Source organism: Cololabis saira, chromosome 3 (genome assembly GCF_033807715.1).
Source record: "Cololabis saira isolate AMF1-May2022 chromosome 3, fColSai1.1, whole genome shotgun sequence".
Classification (NCBI taxonomy): domain Eukaryota; kingdom Metazoa; phylum Chordata; class Actinopteri; order Beloniformes; family Belonidae; genus Cololabis; species Cololabis saira.
Genome location: NC_084589.1, coordinates 53361160 through 53379456, shown reverse-complemented (window position 1 = coordinate 53379456; position 18297 = coordinate 53361160). Strand labels below are relative to the sequence as shown.

General features: G+C 39.3%; 1 protein-coding gene across 1 annotated transcript; it reads left to right on the top strand.

Moving 5' to 3' along the window:
* The first annotated feature begins 1039 nt into the window (after window positions 1–1039).
* LOC133441204 (uncharacterized) lies at window positions 1040–2403 on the top strand. The gene is made up of 2 exons (XM_061718605.1): window positions 1040–2128; window positions 2299–2403. The coding sequence occupies exon 1, from the start codon at window positions 1120–1122 to the stop codon at window positions 2122–2124; it is 1005 nt and encodes a 334-aa protein (XP_061574589.1). The 5' UTR covers window positions 1040–1119; the 3' UTR covers window positions 2125–2128; window positions 2299–2403.
* The last annotated feature ends 15894 nt before the right edge of the window (window positions 2404–18297 follow it).

Sequence of the window (18297 nt, the reverse complement as noted above, 5' to 3'; positions counted from 1 at the left end):
AAAGCCATTTCAATCGGTATATCACTTATTTCCTTTGGAGTTGGTAAGTTGATAAAGTTGGTAAAACAGGGCTTCAAAGCTTTCAAAATGGCACTAAAAGGTTTAGGGAAAAAGCTGAAGGCTTTGCCAAAGTTGTTCTCCAAGCAGGCTAAAGCAAGCTTCAGTCAGGTCACAAAAACAAGCATGACGAATGCAATAAAAAGCAGTTCGAAACAAATTGTGAAGGAAGTCATTTTTAAAGGACTTGAGAAGGCACAAGACGCACTACTGAAGGAAATACTTGAAAGAATCAAAGCAGATTTGTCAAAGAGAATTGTTGAACAAGTGAAAACTAACATAGACAACAACCCCTTGACCACATTGGTAGACTCTATTATCCTCTCCCACCTCGAAGATAAGGAACAACTCAACGATCTATTGAAGGACAAGAACAGAAGGAGTGACCTGCTGTTTATTTTCAAACGGTACAGCAAAACTGCTCTACAACCATTTAAGGCTGACCTGGACTGGCAGAACAAGCTAAACTCATCCATAATCAAAATAATGGACTCAGCTAGAGCTCATACTACAGGAAAAGCATGTGCAATTCTAACCATCATCCAAACTACCCACTACGGGATCCTGGCAGCAGATGCCACTGCTGCAGTACTCACTCTGTCCAAAGAGTTTTTCTTAAAGCTTAAGGAGGAGCTGAATTCTTTTAAAAAAGAACGCTCTATGACAGAGAAAGTTGAGATAAATGACCTGTCATCTTCAGAACTTGAGATGCTGAGAGAATTCAAGCAGGAGTTGGCCGGCACCATCAGTGAATTACTGGCTGATGCTTTAGTGGAAGTGTCCCATCAGAAGTTCTTCAGTCACATTGTCTCTTCTGTTCAAGGTAAAGTGAATGACGCCATAAGGGAAAAAGCAGAATCTGGCTTTAACAAAGTAAAGGATAAATTCAGAGATCACCAGAAAAAAGAAGCAGCAAAAGCAAGTAAACTCTCAAGATCACATGCAGAGAAAGTCAAAAATCCTAAGACAAGGGGGACAATTCTTGATGTCCAATTCCTGTCAGAGGTCACTGGAACTAAAGCTGTCATACTAACACAGGACAGACGTGGCACACTTACTAAAATGCAAGTGGTGAACCCAACCAATAAACCTGCCAGTCAAACTGTCACACTGATCTACACACCAAAGAGTGCCCAATATCCCGATGGCCGTTATGATGCGTTAATCAATAACACGGTCATATTCACAGACGGCAAGACCTCACTGTTTCATGCTTTTGCACAAGGCATTAAACCAAATGCTGGTCAACATGAGGTCACATTGGAAGCAAACCGGCTCAGGTCCATGGAGGCTGCTGCTCTGCTCAGAAACCCCGGCCAATGGGAGGGTTTAATCAAGCGCTCAGAGTGGACTCAAAGAGTCAGAGGTGGAAACTGGTACATGGCAGAGGGAGCTGAACCAAACAGGATCATCAAAGACAGCAAAACAGTAACCATACCAGGGGTTTGGAAAGTGAGACAATACAAGGAATGGCAAAAACATGCAACTCAAAATCCAGAAATTGGAAAAATCCTTAATACGGACCGTCAGCCACCAGTCCGTAGTATGCTGGAAGCTAAAAACATGAACCTGAGTGGCAAACTAGCACAGTCTATGCTTAAAGAGAGAGCAAAGTCTTCTCCTCTGGATCCCAACCTGAAAACGGATGTGCAGAAATATCGTGGCCATGAATTTCCAGCTGTTTATGGGCCTAAAAAGGCACACAGTCCGTTTGCAGATTCAAAATATGAAGACTTTAGATCAAACTTGGCTATGACCATGAGTAAAGATGATGTTGAGGGAACCTTCAAACTGACGATCCTCGGTGCGATGATGAGACAGCTGGACGGCGGCAGCAGCTCCAACACCCTGCAGATGAAGAGGAAGAATACGAGCAGGCTGGCCATGTTTGATCTCAGTTTTCAGGAACAAAGTCTGAAGTTGGTGGACGGATGGTTCAGCCGGCTGCAGGGGTCAGGGGTCATGACGGTCGACCATCACCTCACCATGACGACCTGGATCAAAAGAAAGGGCTACAGGGACCAAAATGATCCACACACGGTCCAAATCACCAACTTCCTGCAGTGAAAAGGTAACGTTTATCTTTTAATAGGTTACTGCAATTAAGCACTGACAAGTCATTCTTTTTCTTTGTTTTGTTTTGTTTTGTTTTTATGTTTTTTTAAAGTAAAACGCAGTTACACTGTTTACTTTTGCAAATGATGAACAGCTAACCAGAGTGGTTTTGTGTTCTTTCTGCAGTTGTGACCATGTGAGGAGAAACAACCGCAGGGTCGTGGACCTTCCTGGCGCTCGTAACGAGGCCTCTCTGGATTGGTGTCCAAAACACTTCATTTTCTTTTTTTTGTATAGATGTCTTTATTGAGGGCATAACAAAAAAAGAAATAATATTTACAATAACAATATAATTATCAATATTTCTCCCCCTTTTTTTTTACTTTTCATAACATTAATTAAACCAAAATAAATAAATAATAATAATAATAAAAAAAATTAAAAAATTAAAAATGTAAATAAAAATAAAAAACAACAACCCACCGCTCTCCCCTTCCCTCCCTCATATGGTCAATAGATTACATCATTCAAAATCATTTAACATATGTCTATCAATACTAGAACAAAAATGAATAATAAATTAAATAATCAAGTCCTGTGTAAACACATTCATCAATATAGTCGATGATTCAGATCATTAGTCCATTAAAAGCAAAAAATCCAAAAAAGGTCCCCAAATAAGGTCATAGTCTCTAGTTTTTTTTCTAACGGAATACAATATTTTTTCTGGAGTACAATATGATCCAAGTTCATTGATCCACTGTTTGGGTCCTGGGGGGTTTTCCGATTTCCAGTTTTTTAAAATAAAATTTTTTGCCGCGGTGCCTGCAGCAGAATGAAATACTTTTTATGATAAGTCATATTTAATGAACTAATATCTCCCAGTATGCAAACTTTAAAACACTTCATTTTCTATCTGTTTTCGATTGAAATTCATTTTAAGTTTTACTTACTGTTGATGGGCTCATTGCAGTAAACTAAAGTCAAAAGTTAAAGACCAGCAGCAGTGGGATCCGTGTCTGAGGATTTCTCTCGTATACCTTCCATCTCCAGGCAGAGAAAAACTCCTCAATTGGGTTGAGGAAGGGAGAGTATGGAGGGAGATATAGATGGACCCTGAACCACTCATGGACCAGAGCAGCCCGGTAGAAACTGACATTGTCCCAGATAACAACGAACCTGACGAGCTCTGTGTCCTCCATCTGGTCTGGCTGGACAATGATATTGTAGAGCTGGTCCAGGAATGCTAGAAGAAGTGCAGGGTTGTAGGGGCCAAGGGTGGCATGGTGATGGAGGACGCCGTGGTGATTGATGGCAGCGCACATTGTTATGTTCCCTCCACGTTGGCCAGGGACCTCTGTGATGGCACGCTGGCCGATGATATTCCTCCCTTGGCGCCTTCTTTTTCAAGGTTGAACCCCGCTTCATCAATGAATATGAATTAAATGGCAAATTGCTGATTGCATATTGCACAACAGCCTTTGGAGTTTAGAAATGTGACTGACTGTGTGTTCTGTGTGAACAGCAAGAGAGGGGATTCAGGAAGAGTGTGCAGGGTATTGGGAATTGTGTGTAGTGTTGTGATAAATGTGTGGTATGGAATGGGAATTTGAGTCTAGAGCAGTAAATGTGTTGGAGTTCAGCAGGATTGGTTCAGCCACCTGAAATATGAGTTTCAAGTTGTGCACATTGTGTCTGATGTTCCAATAAATGTGTTTAAACAATTGTGAAAAACTGTAATAATCACACACATTTAATGTGGAAATAGAAACCTTACTGTAGATAATGTTACTACATCGTCGGTAAAGTACATCATCATCATTCATTATGATGAAAGAAATCTTACCACATGTTGATGCAATTTTATGGAAGCTTTGAATTAAAACTTATTTTTGGATGCTTGTACATGAATCCTGAGCAGACGCTCAAAAGGAAAAACTGGTGTTTTTTTTAATGATGATCTAAATGACATAGTTAGTGATCCAGTACCAGTTTTCTAGTTTGTGTGAATAAGAATAATAATTTTTAAAGTCACAGTATTTGAATATTGATAGAATCATATAAGAGAATGTTTCGGTTCAGTGTTGGACTCTGATATGAGCTCCTACTCATGCTGGCACTGAGGAATTATTGTAATTGGGGTTGTGTTCCCTCAGCTTTATTTTTGTCATGGTAACAAATTGCTATAGCGTGGTAGAAAATAAATCGTTTCAAGAACTTCTCTTCGCATTCAAAATAGACATTTTACTTACCTGTAATGTTTAAAGCCATATTATGTAGAAATAACACACTGACATCATGTAACCATAAAGTTTATGTCAGCTGCATCACCAACAACAAAGTGCACTTATTGTGGGACAAAGTGATATTACAAGATGTGGCAGATCGGCCTCATTCATTATCATTATTCTTATTCTTATTCTTATTCTTATTATTCTTATTCTTATTATTATTATTCTTATTATTCTTATTCTTATTCTTATGATTCTTCTTCTTATTATTATTACTATTATTATTATTTTATTATTATTATTTTATTATTATCATTAGCTCAGTATCGTCGGTTGGTCTTTCTTCAACAACGCAGACCCATTGGTTCCCCATGTGGTCAGAAGTGGTATTACTACAAAAACGGGTTTATCAGCTTGTTAGTCATTTGCTGTAATCATATTATGTTAATTGTCTTCCTGAATTAATGGTGTGTTGGAAAAAGGGGATTTTCATCCATTTAATGGAAACATATCAATATATGATAAGTTTGTCAGATTTTTTTTCGTCTAATGTATCTTCTTTAATTATTATCCTACAACAATTAAATCCCTTCTATATTGTACTACATTTCATAAACGGTTTTACATGTTGATTATGCATAGTAATAAGACATGAATTAATTTACATAAAATGTAATAGTTTTAAGGCTTCTCTTGGGGAACAGACATGAGGGGGATCGTCGACTCAGTTAATCATTGTTTTCTCTGTAACAACTGCAAAGCATTTGTTTGGTGATGGGTCGTTTCCGAATGAATAAATATAATCACTTTCACCAAGTTGTGGTTTTTTTTTTCTTTAGGTGAGAGAAATATAGATTAATTAAATGCTTCAAGTCCAGTTTTCAACTTCTAATTAATTCTGTGTCAACAAATTAGTTTCCTCTCTTCAGCTAAATTAGTTTTTTTTTCCTGAGAAATAGTGACATAAACTAAGCTATTCAAAACAAACTTTATCAATATTAAAATTAAAAGGGATCAATCATGGCCCAACCTGTAGTTTAGAGAGCCAAGAAGAGATCCAGAACTACCAGCATGATACAGAAATCTGTAAACAAGATACTGTTGAATAAAAAATAAGTCAAAACCAAACTGAATATGTAAACTGCATGTGCTGATTAACTAAATGTTTCTGTATGTAAAACTAAGGTGCATTCCTCTGACTTCTCACCATGCTGTACCAGACACCAGATAGGAGGGGCCCCCAAACAATAAACTTTGGGCCACCCCCCCTTTTCTAAGGTAATAAACATGTTCTCGGACAGAGAGGGGCAGATCTGGCGGGACGATTGAACAAGCAGGCTGCAAGAGCTCTGCTCTGCTAGATCTCCCTCATGAGGCCTCTTTAATTATATCCCAGTCTTGTGTCTTTATTTAACTTTTCCAGCTCAATCAACAAACCCGGGGTGATCAATTCGATCACAACAATTTGGGGGCTCGTCCGGGATTGAGAAAGAGGAGAAGAGGTAATTATGAAAGAACAGCTGGTTACGAAAAAGGCGAGGACACGGCCGCGCGGCAAATTCAGGGTAAGCAGGCCGTTTCTGCATTGAATATCACTCAAATCAAGACCGTGTCAGTGTAAGTCTTAAGTAAATACCCAGCTGCTGAATTTAATAACTGCTAAATTTAAGGAATGATAACTGCTGAATTTAGTAACTGCTAAATTTAAGGAATGATAACTGCTGCATTTAATAACTGCTAAATTTAAGGAATGCCAACTGCTGAATTTAAGAACTGCTAAATTAAAGAACAATTGCTGAATTTAATGACAAAACAAGGACAAGGGCTGGAATATGAATTAAAGAGAAAATATTTAGAAAGGGTTTGAGGCCCATAGAGGAATATTTATTAAGGGTTTAAGTCCCAGGATGTCCAGGGTTAGAGTCCCTTTTTGAGGTAACAGGGTTAATGAAGAACCCTGTTACCGTAGACGTTCTAAAGTCAGGAGTATGGCACTCCCACCGTGACACCGATGGGTGTTATGGATTTTGCTGGGTTTGAGGCCCTGGGGATTTGACACCCCAAAATTACTGTTAAGAGCTGCCAAAGAAACTTAAAAAATGTTGATGGTATGCATTTGAGGAGAGGGAATAGGGGGTCTGGGACCCCCACTTTTTCTTTTTTTTTTTAGCTAGAGGTTTTAAAATGCCCGAGAAGAAAGTTGAGGGTATTTCGCCATGAAGAATACTGTAAGATCTATGTTGACATGAGCCTGAAAAAAAGAAACAGAGATGGTGAGATTGTGAAATATATGTAAAATTCAGCAGTAACTGCTGGCCTTGCTATGTGGGGGTGAGGGGCTGCGCTTGTGGGTGAAGCGCCTGCGTTTATGTGCGGGCTGGTATGTGTATGTGTGTATGTGTGTGGGACATGCTGCTACAGGTCGCGGGAACAAGTTGCCCACTCCGCAGCCAAAACCAGTAATGGACGCCGCGGAGCTGAAAGAGGACATTCTATCCTCATTGAGAGTGGATATCTCCGTTGCCATCAGGTCCGAGCTGAAGAGCGCTCTCTCTGAGGACTTTGACTTCATCCGAAGCGAGCTAAAGGAAGTTAAGTCCGAGATTGCTAACAACACGGCGGCTATTCGCACTGAAGTGGACCGTATGAAGGCTGCTATCAAAGGAGGGGGGCTGATCGACCTGGTCGGGTGAAGTTACTGCTTTGCAAACATCAGTCGCTGAGATTAAAACAGAGCCAACTTAAAAGAGAGGAACGAGGACCTAGAAGGGAGGCTGAGGAGGTGTAATATCCGTATCGTGGGGGTCACTTTGAATGTGCTACTAGTTTTGAATTAATTTATTTTGATGTTTTGGGGTATAATTACGGTTTATTTTCTGCTATGATTCCCAATGACAGATGCAAGTAAGTTAGGAGGGACAATGGGCTGCCTAGTTAACTTCGTGAACTGGAATGCAAAGTCCTTAAATCCCCCTGTGAAACGCATAAAGGTACTTACACATCTTAACCATCTCAAAGCTGATGTTGCATTTCTTCAGGAGACACATCTCCGCACAGTTGACCAACCTAGATTGCAAGGTGGATGGATAGGGCAATCGTACCATTCCAATTTTGGCTCCAAGGCGAGGGGGACAGCAATCCTTATTGGTAAGAATGTTCCATTTGTGATGTCTAGCGTTGAATCTGATCCTATGGGACGTTATGTTATCGTAGTCTGCCAAATGTATGGATTTCCTGTATTTTAGCAAACATCTACGCCCCAAATTGGGACGACGACGCCTTTTTCACTAATATATTTTCCCGACTCCCTAATATGAATACACATCACCTCATCCTTGGTGGTGATGTAAACTGTGTGCTCTCTCCAAAATTAGACCGTAGCTCTTCTAAGGCCGCACATGAGTCGAAATCAGCACAATCTATCAAACTTTTTCTTCAGGAATTTGGCGTAATTGATGTTTGGCGTTTCTATAACCCTACATCTAGGGCTTACTCCTTTTTTTCCCCGGTTCATAAAACATTTTCACGAATAGATTATTTCTTTATTGACAAAAACCTTCTTCCAATGGTAGCTGCGTGTGAGTATCAGTCCATTGTCATCTCCGATCACGGTCCCTTGACTATGGGGTTATGTATCCCTGGTGCAGATTCTGTCTATCGGCCATGGAGATTTAACCCCCTGCTTCTCTCAGAAGAGACATTTGTGAAGTTCATTAGATCTGAAATTGAGTTTTTTCTTTCCAAAAATCAGACCCCAGGAATGCCGTCCTCAACAGTCTGGGAAGCGCTGAAGGCATACTTAAGTGGGCAGGTTATTTCCTTCTGTGCAATGCGAAAGAAAGCTAATACCGAGCGCCTCAAACAGCTTACGGATAACATTTTGAAACTAGATATAGCGTACAGTCATACACCTTCAGACGACATACTTAAACAACGTCTGACGCTTAAAATGGAATTTGACCTCCTTTCGACACGTCAAGCTGAAAATCTTATTCTAAAGTCGTTTCTATGAACACGGTGAGAAGGCGGGGAGAATTCTAGCCCATCAGCTGCGCCAGAAGACTGCGACCCAGTGCATACCTATAATTAGAGATGAACAAGGTTTTAAGCACACTGATCATTTGAAAATAAATTCCTGCTTTCACCGCTATTACTCCTGCCTCTACACTTCAGAGCCACCAGATGATAAGTCTGCTCTAGATTACTTTTTTCACAGTCTAGATGTTCCCAGAGTAGATCCAGTCCTAGCGGCAGAATTAGAAGATGATATCTCCACTAAAGAGGTTCTGGAGGCTGTTAGTAGTATGCAAAGCGGTAAGTCTCCAGGGCCTGACGGCTACCCGACCAAATTTTTTAAAGCATTTTCATCATTACTCGCCCCACTTCTTCTTTCTGTTTTTACAGAATCGCTCTCTTCGAATTCTCTCCCCTCAACGAGGTGATATAGCCTATATCCGATACGACAGACTCATTGTTCATCCCCCCACCCAGAAGCAAGGGAATGGAGTTAGAGCCTAGTTTGTTTGTTTGCTTGTTTGTTTGCTTTTAATCTTCCGCCTTACTATGGACTGTACCAAACTATTTTCAAAAGATAGTCATACTATGAACTTACCAAAAGGTTTAATTCTAGCTCATTTAAATATCTGCAGTTTAAGGAACAAAATACATGAACTTGAATCACTTTTGAAAAATAACTCTATTCATATAATGGCTGTAACTGAAACACACCTTGATGGTTCATTTGATGATTCTTTAATATCTATTGATGGTTTTTCTGCATTTCGCAGGGACAGAAACAGCTTTGGTGGAGGCATAGCAATTTACATACAGGATCACCTACCAGTAAAGCTACGATATGACTTAATGAAGGATAATATTGAAGCTCTCTGGATACAAGTGCATTTACCGCATACTAAACCAATAGTTGTTGGCTGCTGCTATAAGCCTCCGAATACCAATATGGAATATCTGAATGATATTTGCACAATGATTGATAGAGTGACTGACGAGAACAAAGAAATGTACTTGCTTGGGGATTTTAATGTAAATTGGCTTGCAGACAACTGCTCCATGAAGAACAGATTACTGCTTATGTCCAGAACATGAAAATTTAACTCAAATAGTATCTGTACCTACAAGGGTGGTTGTTAGTAAGGAAGGCGTTTTATCATCTTCTTGTATAGATCATATATATACTAATGTGCCTAATACATGTTCAAAAGCAGTGTCCCTCCCAGTTGGTTGTAGTGACCATAATTTGATAGGGGTGTCCAGAAGATCCAAAGTACCTAAAGCCAGTATGAAAATAATTAGTGCTAGGTCTTATAAGCATTTTTGTAAGGATGCCTTCCTGGAAGACATTAAAAAGGTCAAGTGGTCTAATGTTAGTGATGAATCTGACCCTGAAACTGCTTTGAAAATCTTTATGGAATATTTTGAGAACATAGCTAATAGACATGCACCAATAAGGAAATTTACAGTACGGTCTAAAGGTGCACCCTGGATTGACAAAGAGTTAACTACTTTAATGAAACAAAGAGACCAAGCTAAAAAGATTTATATGGCTTCTAGCTCAGTGAGTGACAAAAAAGAATATTGTACTCTACGAAATCGAGTCACTAAGCTGAACAGAGAGAAAAAGAGGATGTTTTATCAACAACAAATAAAGGGGGTCCAACATGATGGCAAAAAGCTTTGGAATGTGTTAAACAACATAATGGGCAGAAAGTCCAAGATGAATTCATCCTACATTGAATCTGATGGGGTCTTTATAACCAAACCATTGGATATGGCCAATTATTTTAATAACTACTTTGTAGAAAAAGTTAATAAATTAAGGAATAAAATGGACATGAAGAATAACAGTACATCATGCACTTTAATTGATCATCACATTATGAGAAATAAAAACTGTAAGTTTGTGTTCAAATTGGTGGAAATTGACGAGGTTGAGAATTTGTTAAGGACCATTTCTGTGGAAAACTGTGCTGGTACAGACTGTCTGGATGGTAAATTATTAAGAACAGCTGCCCTTTACATATCAACAACTGTATGTCACCTATTCAATGCCTGTCTGATGAGTGGGATTTGTCCAAAGCTATGGAAAGAAGGTAAAATACTGCCAATAATAAAAGATCCAAAACTCCCTCTGGATGGTCAGAACAGCAGACCAATTACAATCTTATCAGTACTCAGTAAACTGCTTGAAAAGATTGTATTCAAACAGATTCAAGATTATTTTACAACAAATAATTTGATGGATAATTCCCAACATGGCTATAGAGTTGGACATTCAACATGTACAGCACTAGTCAGAATGACTGATGATTGGCTAATGGGAATTGACAAGAGCTTGCTATCAGGTGCAATTTTATTGGATTTTACTTCTGCTTTTGATCTTATAGATCATGAATTGTTGATTGAAAAACTGAGATGTTATGGTTTTGGTTCTATGGCTGTCTCATGGTTTGAGAGCTATTTGGGCAATAGAGCTCAATGTGTATATTTAAATGGTACACTATCTAACAGCAAAAGATTAAGCTGTGGGGTGCCGCAAGGCAGTTGTTTGGGACCACTTTTATTTTCTATTTTTACAAATGATCTTCCTCTTGTAACAAAAAAATCCAGTTTGGTATTATATGCTGATGACACTACGTTATATTTCTCATCACCTACAATAGGAGAACTTAACTCTGTCCTCTCAAAGGACTTGAATGCAGTGTCTGATTGGGTTACAAGTAACAGACTGGTTTTGAATATTTTAAAAACCAAAAGTATTGTCTTTGGCTCACGACACAGTCTAGCTAAAAAACCTACACTTGACTTACAGTTTTTAGGACGATCAATCAAACAAGATGATAAAGTAAGGCTTTTGGGCATTACCATTAGTAACACACTTTCATGGTCTGAACACATTAATCAGATTGTCATGAAGATGGGTAGAAGCATTGCTGCTGTTAGGAAATGTGCTAACTATCTAACTCCTGAAATTCGCAGACAGGTAGTACAAACATTGGTGTTATGTCATCTTGATTATTGTTCAGTTATCTGGGCGTCTGCACCTAAGTCTGAGCTTACAAAGTTACAAACAGCTCAAAATAGGGCAGCTAGACTTACACTTAACTGTTCTTATCGATCTAGTGTTGACCGAATGCATTCTTGTCTCAGTTGGCTGAAGGTGAACCATAGGTTATCTACCAGTTTATTATTATTTATTTGAAACATTATTCATAGCAGGAATCCCACTGCCTTCTCAAATCATATTAGTTATAGTTCAGATGTTCATCACTACAGTACCAGAGCTTCAACTCAGCGTCAACTTACATTACCAAGACCAAGAACTAATTCAATGAAAAACACGGTTGTATATAGATCAATTTCATCATGGAACACTCTTCCTTTAAATATTAGGAGCATTCCAAATAAGAAATCATTTAAAAAACATGTTAAGTCATTTTTTAGATTGGAGAGTTAATAGTGTTATGTTTTCATTTTGGGAACTGTGATTGATTCTTTTCTTTTTCTTCTTTTCTTCTCTTTTTAATTGCAATTTGATCTGTGTATGTTTTGTAACTGGAATTGTATGTTATTGTGTATTGTTATTTATATTGTACTTTTTAAATAGGACCCCAGGAAGATTAGCCTGGCGTTTGTGCGTCGGCTAATGGGGATCCTTAATAAATATAAACATAAACATAAACTATGCGCGAGGCAACCATTTCGCTTATTTTAAAGAAGGATAAAGATCCCCTTCAATGCAGCTCGTACCGCCCAATATCTCTTCTAAACACGGATGTCAAGATTCTCGCAAAGCTTTTGGCCCGGCGCATCGAAACTTCTCTCCCCTCAATTATCTCAATGGACCAAACAGGCTTCATGAAGAACCGGTATTCGTTTTTTAATAATAGACAGCTCTTAAATATTCTTTATGGTCCCACTTCACCCGACACGCCGGAGATCTTGCTATCACTTGATGCTGAGAAGGCGTTTGATCGGGTGCATTGGGATTATCTCTTTCATACCCTCGAAAAATTTGGTTTTGGCCCAAAGTTTCAATCCTGGATTAAAGTTCTTTATTCCTCTCCGATGGCCGCGGTGCGTACGAACAACAACCTCTCACCCTACTTTAATTTCCAGAGAGGCACGAGACAAAGGTGTCCGTTGTCCCCGCTCCTGTTTGCGGTTGCTATCGAACCGCTAGCACTGGCCTTACGGCAAAATGTTAATATTAAGGGAATCAGTCGAGGAGGTCAGGAATGTTAAATTTCGCTTTATGCTGATGACTTATTATTGTACATGTCAGATCCCTTGTCAAGCCTATCCTGGATTATTGGACACACTGAAGAGGTTTGGCGAAATATCTGGCTATAAAACTAATCTTCAAAAAAGCGAGCTGATACCAATTAACGCAGCTGCCAAGAACGTGCCCTTTAATTCAACCCCCTTTAAAGTTAACATGAACAAATTCAAATATCTGGGTATCTGGGTTACGTGCAACCACAAAGACCTCTACAAAGCCAACTTTCTGCCCCTGAGACTGTTTGAAACAGGATATTAAACGCTGGGATTTGCTGTCCCTCTCCTTGGGCGGGAGGATTAATGCTATTAAAATGAATGTATTACCTAGGTTCCTTTATTTATTTCAATGTCTTCCTGTTTTCCTGACCAAATTCTTCTTTAGTTCTGTAGATAACCTCATATCATCGTTCATCTGGAACAAAAAACCCCCACGTATTAAAAAATCTGTTTTGCAGAGGCCCCGTCTCCAAGGCGGTATGGCACTCCCGAACCTTCTATACTACTACTGGGCAGCCAATATTAGGGCCCTGATGTATTGGATGAGCGGCACAGGAGATTCTGATGCCCCTAAATGGCTCGTTCTGGAAAACATGTCCTGTAGCCATGCCTCCTTATCAGCCCTACTGTGCTCCGAACTCCCACTAGAAAAGCCCATTTTTCACTTTACCGCTAACCCCATTGTTGCACAATCAATAAGAATTTGGAATCAGTTCAGGAGATCATTTGCTCTCCGTAATCTATCCTTCTCTGTCAAAAATCACATGTTTATTCCCTCAGTGTTAGATGGGGCCTTTGGTATATGGCATCAGAAGGGAATTAAATCACTGCGAGACCTATATATAGACAACAATTTTGCATCTTTTGTTCAGCTGGTAAACTGTTTTGGTATCCCCTGGTCCCACTCCTTTTGATATTTCCAACTACGCAATTTTATAACTTCACATTCTGACTGTTTTCCTTTATATCCTCCCGATTCCTTGGTAGATACTATTTTCAAATTGAGGACAAATTTAAAACAGGCTTTAGGTAAGATCTATCATCTTCTCAATCATCATAACATGGCAGCTTTGGATAGCCTTAAGAGTAAATGGGAAGGGGATCTAAGTGAAGAAATTTCAGGTGCAGTTTGGCAGAAGATTATTAGAAGGATCTATTCATCATCCATTTGTCAACGGCATACTGACGTACAATTTAAGATTATACACCGACTCCATTGGTCAAAGGTTAGGCTGTCCAAAATTAGACCTGAGCTGGACCCTACATGCGATAGATGTAAGCAAGCCCCCGCTAGCCTGTTTCACATGTTCTGGACATGTCCAAGTTTATTTACATTCTGGAAGTCTATTTTTGATACCTTTTCTAAGGTGCTTGAGGAGACGATCCATCCATCCCCTTTCATTGCCAATTTTGGTGTTACACCAGATGATGTACATCTGGACAGCTATGGGCGCAACATGCTGGCTTTTTGCACTTTGTTGGCAAGGCGACTTGTACTTTTCAAGTGTACTTTTCACATTCCCACTGGATCAAGGAGGTAATGCAACATCTCAAATTAGAGAAGATAAGATACTCTCTTCCAGGATCTCTCTCGAAGTTCGATGCAACTTGGCAGCCTTTCATGGCATTTGTCAACAATATGGAATCAAGGAATGTAACCCCATAATAAGTAGCATTATTTATCTCATTTTGCATGTATCTGTATACTTTTGCACTGTCTAACTGTTTCTCCTCTCAAGAAACACTTACTCTTGAGAGGTTTAGGTCTGGTGGGCCGGGGTGGGTAGTGGGTTTCGTGTTCTACTTGTTTAGTCTTTTTTCTGTGTGATATGCAAAACCTTTAATAAAAAGACTTTGATTTAAAAAAATTATATGAACAATGAGCTTCTTTTAATAATGCATTCTGTGTCTATAAATATACATCTGTGCGTCTCACATTCCTTAAGTTTCAAGTAAGACCCTCCCCTCTTACCAAACATGAGGGGAATAATAATATTAACGTCTTAAATCTATAGAAGTGTTGATGGATACAGATTTTGGAACCTGTGATAGTAGGGATGTTGAGGGGTGAATTTCTGTCTGTAATTTGTATAGTTGAGGTTACTCTCATTTTTGGGAAGTGGAAGTGCTTTTGTAATTTTCATTTTATTTAGGAAAAAGACCAGCTTGAAATGATAAATTACAGATATGGGTTAGAGGTTTTACAATGTTATTTAGGACTTTTTTACAGTTATTAATATTAGGGCAGTCAGTGGATAATTTTACTTTTACATTTTGAACAGGGTTTGTCACTTTCTGTTTACTGTATCTGTTGCTGAGAGAGAGAAAATATATATATATATATATATATATATATATATATATATATATATATATATATATATATATATATATATATATATATATATATATATATATATATATATATGAGTATGGCTTCTCTATAATAGTTTGCTTCATGTTCTGATTCACACCATTATCCTTGTTTAATTACCGGTAGGTTGTTCAGGATATCCCAAGTTCCTTTTATATTATGTTTATTTTCATGTAATAACTTTTTATAATATAGCTTTTTGTTAGGTCGTATTATATCTCTTAGTATATTTTGGTAGATTTTATATGTTTCTTCGGCTTCCTTGGTCTTTACCTTAAGGAAAATATATAAAGATTATTTTCTTTTTACAAGCATTTGTTATTCCTCCATTAGTGAACCAAGGACTTTTTAAATAAATTCAGATTAATTTGAACGAGAAAGAAGCCTAAGGACGCGAAAAAAGGAGATTAGGGAATTTAAAGGAGTCATAGCTGAAAAGCCACCTGGATTCGGGATAACAAGGAGGGGGTCGAAAAAGATAACAAAGAATGTAAGGGTACTGACGGACCAGTCATAAAAAGCAAAATTACTCCCTTTCTCCACTAAACCATGTCGTAAACATGTCGGGTGAAACAGGAACAAAACAAAAAAGGGAGGAACTTTCGGAGTGCCAGGCGCGGGGTCAATGGCTGGGGTTAGGCCAAAGGCACTGTTAGTAACTCAGGCATTAAACACACACAAGAATTGTATAACCACCTTGGGGCACCCAACCACCACATTACCATTACGCATACAGAGGGATGGGTGGACAAGGGGGGGGCCCGGGGGTGGACGAGTGGGTCTCATGCAAAGACCAAACGTAGCCTGTGACCAGGGCTACTTATGCCAGGAGAGAATCCCATCTGTCCATCCGTACACTGACGGACACTGGCTTCTCTGGAGATAAACAGACTACCATTTACACGCCCCCTCAGGATGAGGGTGTGACTGCAAACCCTGAAACATTTTTTTTTCTCGTATCACCGCAAGCTCCTTGTGACCTGATGGGGACAGACAAACTGATCATGTTGGGGGTGATGATTCAGTGTGGTCCCGATGGTTTGACGCTTACCTTTCTGGACGGAGGTACACAACAATGCGTGGGTTATTCATCCAAGTGGACAATGCATCTTATCTCCTCAGCCAGGTCTGGCTGCAGAAATACAGTATGTTGGACTTTGTTTGAACCAGAAACACCGGCTACTCCTGGCCCGATATACGGTCTATCAACAGTGGCGCCCCTGAGTCGACACTTTGGGTCCTTACGCTCATTCCCCCAATCCCTTACATCTCACATTATTTTATGACACGACACCCAATGCTACCATGAGGCCTTCTAAAACATACAGGGGGACCATTGGAGTATTGCGTGCACACACATGTATGTTCCGGCGGTAGGCATAGCCGCCTCCGCTGCACTCACGACTGCACGACTAAGGTGGTATGAAATGACGGATGAGGCCTACCCTCATGTATCATTGGCTTTGCGCCCAGGCTATCAGGCTAAGGATTTAACGCCTCCAAAGCAAAATTATAATACGCTAGAAGACAGATTTAATTCCTGGGAGATTAGTGTTTCAGAAAAGGGGGTGTACAGCTCTCCAGAACGCTGTTCCTCTATCCTCCACCCCACACCTTTGATTGTGGGGGACATTTTGTCTTTTTTAAGACTGAGGACGTAATACCTGACTACACCATCACCACCCAATAGTTGCACGACATGGTGACACAACTAGGCGTTAGGAACCGAACGGCACAATTAGATTGGGCAGAGGCCGCAGAAAAGGCGTTTATTCTGCTGACACAAATACTATCGTCGGCAGCAGTCCTCATCCAGATTACTATATATATATATTATTACAGAACTTTCGGCCATGATGGTACCATCTGTCACGGGATTACACATTTACTCTCAGTGTTTGCTATATAATATATAATATTTGCAATATACTGTGGACATCTGAATAAAAACCTCATAAATAGATTGAATCAGAGCGCTCTCCAGCTCTGCGTCTGCTATATGTCTTTTTCTCCTCAGATCATGCCGAGCACAGAATCTTCTGACGCTCATTTGAGCATTGCAGGAGATCCATCTGCTGCAACGTGCAGGAAATGTGTTTGTGCGTCAAACCGCTGTGGAACAAGTCCTTAATCAATCTTTTAAAAATAATCCTTAATCTGTTGTTCCAGCGCCGCCATGGTAGCCATGGTTACCCGAACTGCCGCGTAAACTCGACCAATTAAATATTAAAATCAAATTCAGTCCTGTGGCCCGTTTTTCGATTTCGATTTCGATTTCGTATTTTTGATCTGTGCCTAAAATTGAAATATGAAAAACCAGACGTTTTTCCGTTTTTTGTGTTATAATAAAAAACAAATAACAAAATAACCAGTCACTTTTTCATGTTTTGGTTTTTGATTACCAATTGAAAATGGAAAGAACGAATGATACATGGATTAATTCCCATCCCTACTAGAAACCCTCCTTTTCAAAGGAGCAACTTCATCTAAAGCTGAGTGCAACAAATCAGCAGTGTTACTAACAAGAAAATCAACATCAGAGGTAGAACCCAGGTCACTGGCCTTGACTACATCACTATTTTCCACTGTCGTAAGATGAGCAATGGCCTCCTTAAATTTAGCAATAGCTTCAACAGACAAACATCTGCTAAAATAATACCTCCTATTTTGCACTTCAACATCGACAACATTAAATTCAAACGTTACTAAATAGTGGTCGGATAAAAGGGAGTTTACAGGTGACACCAGCAGATCATCAGTTTCAACGTAGGTGAGAACGATATCGAGAGTATGATCAAAACAATGCGTCCGCCCGTCCACTTTTTGTGAGATACCCATTGATTCTAGAAGAGAATTGAAAGCTAATTTAAGATTATCACTTTCAACATCCATATGAATATTAAAATCATCCACTATGATGAATTTATCTGTACTGATCAATAATCCAGAAAGGAAATCTGAATATTCAGACAGAAACTCTAGATAAGCACCAGCAGGGGGCCGATACACTACCACTAACACAACTGGCTTCTCTGATTTCCAGCTCGGAAATTTCAGACCAAGCATGAGGCTTTCAAATGTATTATAATTGCACTTAGGTTCAATTTTTGTTTGGAGACTGGAGTTATAAATTGCAGCGAATCCTCCGCCTCGGCCCGTGTTTCTAGGAATGTGATGATTAAAATAGCCTAACATACTAACATACTCTTCCTCCTGTAACCATGTTTCTGTTAAGCAGAAAACATCACTCCTACTCTCTGTAATTATATCATTTACTAATAGAGA

Excerpts from the sequence above, each read along its gene's own strand:
- LOC133441204 (XM_061718605.1), top strand. The coding sequence starts at position 1,120 with ATGCAAGTGGTGAACCCAACCAATAAACCTGCCAGTCAAACTGTCACA.